Source organism: Chinchilla lanigera, unplaced genomic scaffold, assembly GCF_000276665.1.
Source record: "Chinchilla lanigera isolate Chin_1 unplaced genomic scaffold, ChiLan1.0 scaffold00001, whole genome shotgun sequence".
Lineage (NCBI taxonomy): Eukaryota > Metazoa > Chordata > Mammalia > Rodentia > Chinchillidae > Chinchilla > Chinchilla lanigera.
Genome location: NW_004955402.1, coordinates 46,160,403 through 46,167,023, shown reverse-complemented (window position 1 = coordinate 46,167,023; position 6,621 = coordinate 46,160,403). Strand labels below are relative to the sequence as shown.

Genomic DNA, 6,621 nt, shown 5'->3' with positions numbered 1-6,621 from the left:
GTATCAACCATAACACTATGTTAGCTATCTGCCTCCTCATAAAAATTTCCTAATACCTGATTGGCTTTTGCCCCCACTATAATTTACACATATTTATGTATATGTGTTTCATAATTTTACTCAATTTTCTTAAATTTAAGAATTTCAAAGACTTATTAGATATATACACTTGTGCAGAACTTCAAATCATGAGTTACTAACACCATACTAAAGATATATAAACTTTAATATGAAAAACTATTGGGTCCCTTAAAGCAAATTTAACAGAGTTAAGATTCAATATTTTACAAATACAGTTCATAACAGAAAAGGTCAAGAGGGCCCACAAATTAACAGCATTAGAAATTTTTCTATGGTAGTAAAAATAAGATTATTGATTAATAAATAATCTAGGTAGAAACATGGCATCAGTTCAAAGAACTAGGAAAAGTGCCACTACTGAGCATAAAGTCAAGTTCTTCTTAGGATGCTACTGAAGAACCTGTGATTCATTAAGAAAAAGTAAGTTACTATATGCTACCTTAAAATTTTTTGCTTTGTTCATGTTGTTTATATTATATGGAATACCATTAACTATTACGTCTATTTTAGTAAAATGTTGTATTTCTGTAAAGTGAAAGTAGATTTAAGTGTGGACACAAATGCCAAATTCCTGATTAACCTTAACCTGAAGCAAGGCTAATAGGTACTTTCCACTACCAGGTGACACCAATTTTACATGCAGAGTCTATGAAATTTGGGTTATTGCCTTGTAAACCTAAAAATAAAAATGTAATAAATGGTATTTTAACATTAAGTTTCAAGATAGGGAAAATATTTTTTCTAGTGGAAAATAAAAGACTAATTTTTGTGCATAGTACTGTTCTATACAGGCAAGTTAGGCGGAAGACAACAGGCAGCTAAAGGGGCACTGGTCCAAGGCAAAGTCAGGATGACTAGGCCTTAGTCAGATACGCAGGAACCTGAGGTCAAAAGATATGGTAAGAACCAGGTGGACAAACTCTGTGCTCTTACTTATATATGGAAAAAAAATTTTTTTTTCCTTCTCACTTTGTTCTTTTAATGAACCACTTTGGAGAGGATTGAAGCCACGAGAAACCTGCAGATACAAGTTTGCTACTACATGCCTCAACTGCTCATAGGCCCATTTCTACTTAAGTAAACTTATTTTCATCCTGCAAGTTAATCTTAGTTTGACTCAGAGTGGTCTGAACCCTGGTCACTATTTGGTATAAAAACTCCTAGACAAGAAGTGCCCTAGGCAACCTACATTCAGCCCCACCTGACTACTGAGAGCAATTCCTCTTAATAAACATTCCCCCTCACTCCTTTGTCCTCAAATTCAGTGTTCACAGACCCAGATTATACCATTACAGTATCACCAAACTGTCCTTAGAAAATTTTCAGACTGAAGCCAATGGTACTAATACAGTGATTTAATTTCCCTTATTCCTACTTGATTAGACTGTGAGGGCTACTAGTATAGATTAACCTTGGCTGGATCCTCCACTTGCTCTTAGGTATATACTGGTAAGGGCAGGAAAGAGACATTTATTGTACATGTGTGTGTTCACTCATAGTTGAGGAGTTCCTTGTACTTTAAATTCTGAGTTTGATTTGTCTCACAGTTCACTTATGATTTTCCAACATTCTTAGAAGAAATGAAAACTGTAAATCAGAAAATTAAGTAGTAAAATTATATAAAGTTGCCAAATCATAAAAGTACAATTCTATTATTTTACAAAGTATAAGAAAAAAATAACTTTTTATTAAAATAAAAACAACATAAGAAAACATTCAACTGCATTATTTTATCTAACTGGTGCTTAGTCCACTTACCCACCCACCAGAACAACTTGTTCAAGCCCATAGCTTTTACTGGATGGTGGAGTGTCTAGTGTTCCTTTCTACGATCTTGTTGCCCTGTTCAAAGAACTGGATGGGACAACTGATGAATGTAAAAGTTTAACATTTATTGAAGGTAAGAGAAGAAGTAAAAGTGAAAAAGGGGTGGAAAGAATAGAGAAAAGAAATTAACTCTGAAGAACAGAGAAAATATACTCTGCATGTAAAGTGAGCCACTGCAAGAATAAGAAGACAGTGGTGAGAAGGACAATGGTTGCCATCTTTTATACCCTTCTTCTGACCTCAGATCTAGGCCATCCCACACATGGTTCTGAAGCTGTTCTGACATGTATCCACGCTGTGATTTGACAGGTCTCTGACTGACAGATCATGTCAGACTGTCTTGCTGGTTTGCCATGTCCTAATCTACAGCCTCACAATTGCACAGCCACTCTTAATATTTATAAGTTTTACTTTCTGAGGTATTTATCATCATTGCTTACTCAAAATCTCAAAATGTATTCTCTTCTTCTTTGATCTCTTTTCTTTTTTTTTTTTTTTTAGACAGGGTTTCACTATGCAGTTCAGGCTGGCCGTGAACTCACTTTGTAGCCCAGGTTGGTCTCAAACTCACAGTAATCTTCCTGCCTCAGCTTCCTGAATGCTTGGATTACAGACCTGGTGGTAAAACATATTCTTTTCTTAGGAATCACCCTGACCTCTGCCCTTCCTCCCGGTATCTTCTATTATTCTAGACAATCTCTTTCTTCTATGATTACATTTCTTTTGATTCTTTTCTCCTGTTTTTTAAAAGCCATGATGAATTCTTACCTTATTTTTTTTGGTGGTACTGGGGCTTGATATTGAGGGCCTCCTGCATGCTGGGCAACTAATCTACCACTAGCTGTATCCCTAACCCCTAATATTTACCTCTTTTTTTTTTTAGGATACCAAACAATGTTTTTAAGTCTCTCTCTCTCTGAAAAAAAGTTATTGTTTACCCAGAAGGGACAATCTAAACAAAAGGGCACCTTGATTAAGTATAATTATCTTATGTGTTTTATATATTCTTTTTGGCCTATTGGTCTGGTTGTTAAATCTGTATCTAATTGACTTTATAATGTCTTATAAGATAAATAAACCTGAAACCAACAAAATACAAAGGGGTGGAGGGAAAGGGAAAATAAAGAGTTGAGATGCACTATGGATATGTACCAATTCCCTACAATGAATGTAATCACAATGTGTTGTTGCAAGCGTACTAATAAAAATTTTTTAAAAATCTTTTTGGATAATAATTCATTTTTCAACATACACTTTCTGAGTTCCTGCTATTTATACTGTATAGTGCTTTTCTTTTTTTTTTTTTTTTTTTGTAGCAACAGGATCAGCCTTGAATTTTCTATGTAGCCTAGGCTGAATTGGCTACAATGGCTTACAGGGTTTTACAAAGAAATATATATTTGTCCAGTTCCTCTACAGTATTTTTTTTATTTACTGGGAATATTATTCTTTGACTCAGTGGTAGCAAACCTATGGCACATGTGCTGCAGCAGGTTTGTTATCATTCAAAGCTCTAAAAGGTTTGCTATCACTGGACTAGAAAAACTCTTGACAGGAGACTAGAGAAGGGCAGAAATAACTGGCTGCCTTATCCAAAGTAATAGTTATCTTAGTGCTTTCTACTTATTTTTAGTTAACTGAAACATCTTTTCTTCAAAGTGAAAGCTATAAGGGTTTTAGATTGGTCTTCCTAATCCAGCTTCATTCAGTGACAATTACAGTAACAGAAAAATATCCAGGTGCATTGAAGGTTGATTGTTAAACTTCTTTTTCACAAATGCTGTGTGCTTATATCTTAGTTTTCAAAAAATACCTTTTTTCTATATCTTCATAGTATAGTAAATTCCAAACTGGGAAGGAAACATCAAGAGATGTCAACCTGCTGGGTGCGGTGGCATGCACCTGTAGTCCCAGCTATTCGAGAGGCTGAGGTGGGAGAATTGCTTGAGTCCCAGAGTTCTGGGCTGCAGTGCGCTATGCGGATCGGGCGTCCACACTAAGGTTGGCATCAATATGGTGATCTCCTGGGAGTGGGGGACCACCAGGTTGCCTAAGGAGGGGTGAACTGGCCCAGGTTGGAAGGAGCAGGTCAAAACTCCCGTGCTGATCAAGAGATGTCAACCTATTAACTTTTTCTTAACAAGATTTAAAAAAAAAAAAATAAAACTTGCTTTCTGTCAAGATCATGTCATTACAAGACACACTATAGAATCTAAAAAGGTTTTATTCTTTGCCTTCATAGGTCTTAATATTCACCAAAAACAGCACTGAGAATGTAGGCAGATAAGGTCAGGCTTCTCTTTCCTTCAGAGAGGTTATGTTTTCATCTGGGGAATAGTGCCTGAGGAATTACTGGTTATGCATAATTATCTGTTATGCCATTAACTATGGCTTCTTGCACTTGGAGGGTAAATGAAGAGCTATTTTCTAGTTAATATATGGTTTATCTATACCACCTCTGGGGCTCCTAGTAAGACTTTCATGATGCTTGCTCCCTCTCTCTTTCAGTGAGGACTGGAACATAAACTAACTGCAAATTACTAGGAGGCTTTTCTCTACTAGGAATAAAACAGAATTCTCAGATCAAGATGAACTGTCCTGCAATTTTGAGAGGAGACTACATCACAGTTTTAAAAGAAATAAAGTTTGAGGCACACATGGTGGTGCCTGCCTGCAATCCCAGCTACTTGGGAGTCTGAGGTAGGAAGATAGCAAGTTTTAGACCAGCCGAGGCAATAACGAGAAACTTTGTCTCAAAATAAAATACAAAGGGCTAAAGATGTAGCTCAAGTGTTAATGTGCTGGCTTAGCATATGTGACACTCCAGATTCAACCCCTAATAGTGCACATTTAAGCACGCACACACACACAGAGAAATAGTGTACGAAAATTTAGTATCATTTTAATGTGAATCGCTTCTGGGCCTTTTGGCTAAGATCAAGTGCATTTTAATGTGTATTAGTTCTCAAAAAACAAGCTATTTTAAATATTATCTTTGAATATTTTTATCTGTCCAAAGACTATGAGAAGCAATTAAAATTTCAAGAAGGTGTAGAAGTTTTAAACAATGAAAACTGTCAGTAATTATAGTAGACAATAAGGACTCTGAGCTTATGATTTATACATACTAATTCTTTTTGAGGCAGGTCTCACTGTGTAGTTCAGGCTGGCCTTGTACTATGTAGCCCATGTTAGCTTCAAACTTGGGTGATTCCTGTGCCTCAGCCTTGTCAGTGTTGGGATTATAGGCATGTACAACCACACCTACCTGCACATACTTTTAAAAGCTGTTTTTGATTTTGTTTCTATCCACAGGCTAAATTTTTGGGAGTGATTTCCGTATTATATGTTTGTTATAGTAAATTCCAGGCTTCCTTAAAAAAGAAAGTGGAAAAGGGAATAGACTTCAAATGTACTTCCTATGATTTGAACATTTTCTACGACTGGAGTAATTCTAAGATGATGAGAGCTCCAGTGCTACTAAAATTGCTAACTGAGAAGGAAAAGAGGCATTTAGATTACATGCCAACCTTGGTACCAAATTAGACAAGCCAGGGCCAGTGGCACAGCACTTGCCTGGCAAGCACAAGGTTCTGAGTTTGATTCCCAGTAGCCAAAACCCTGCCCCCTCAAAAAAGAAAAGAATAGCCAGTAAGCTGACGTGTATTTATTTTTCAAAGAAGTAATCACACCCACCTTTGCTCATCATCTGGCCTCTTGATCAAATTGAAAAGTATGTGGAGAAGCTGATCTCTCTCTTTAGGCTCAGGATGTAGACATGCTGTACACAATATGAGGGGGATCAACTCCTAAAGAAATATGAAGGTACAAAAATTTAAAATAAAAATACATTGCAGAAAACTTTTTTTTTTTCCCTAGAATACTCTTAAATGGATGTCTTCAATATACCAAAAAGCAAATTTCAATTCTGTAAGGTTGACAATAATAAAACAATGAAAATGTTAAAATATACATGTTGGTTTGTACAGAAAATGTAAATCACTATGATAAATCTTCTTTAAGGTTTAGCTAATCTTTTTTTTATCCAGTACTTCTCAAGGGTCCATTAGCTTTTTATACTAAATACTATAATATCCATAATTTGCCAAGCTGACACATAAATTTAATTCTAAAAGTTTTCATAAAACAAAACTTGCAGAAATTCACTATATTTTAAACTTAAAAAGACAACCAAAGAAAAAAAACTCTTCCCACACATACAAGGACTATAATAATTTTGTACCTTTCACACCTAACTCAGCAGTAAACTTAAAAGACCATTTCTTGGGAGTTGTTCTGAGGTAAGGTAGTAGTTGTCTAGGGTTCGATCTTCAATACAGCAAAAAAGAGAAAGGCCAATTCTATTCTATTGTGAATACACAATATCAGAACTATTTGACGTTAAATATTTAACATTGTTTGTTCACTGTACATTCAACATGCAGAGGTAAGTTCAATATTTTGTAAAAGTAATAGTTAAAATTTTATTTCTTTCAAAGAAATATATATATATATATTTTTTAAATTTTTTTTTGGTTTTTCTCCGGTACCAGGAACCGAACTCATGACCTTGCGCTTGCCAGGCAGGCGCTTTTGCCGCTGAGCTAAATCCCCAGCCCCTCAAGTCCTTTTAATAAGGACAGCAGAGGAGCTGCCCAGTCGCCCCTTGCTGGGCCAGGAGGCGGCTCTTAAGTCGAAGGGCCGGGGAGGCAG

At 35.9% G+C, this 6,621-nt stretch overlaps 1 protein-coding gene across 6 annotated transcripts in view; it reads right to left on the bottom strand.

Moving 5' to 3' along the window:
- Kiaa1468 (KIAA1468 ortholog) overlaps window positions 1–6,621 on the bottom strand; it is a 111,496-nt gene that overhangs the window by 59,307 nt on the left and 45,568 nt on the right. For all 6 annotated transcript variants that reach the window (XR_001232916.1, XM_005373018.2, XM_005373019.2 and 3 more), the window contains exon 11: window positions 5,605–5,717. Coding sequence is in view for 5 of the 6 variants with exons in the window: in XM_005373018.2 (XP_005373075.1) it covers window positions 5,605–5,717 (113 nt within the window). In the remaining variant the exon portion in view is untranslated. The remainder of the gene's footprint in view (window positions 1–5,604; window positions 5,718–6,621) is intronic.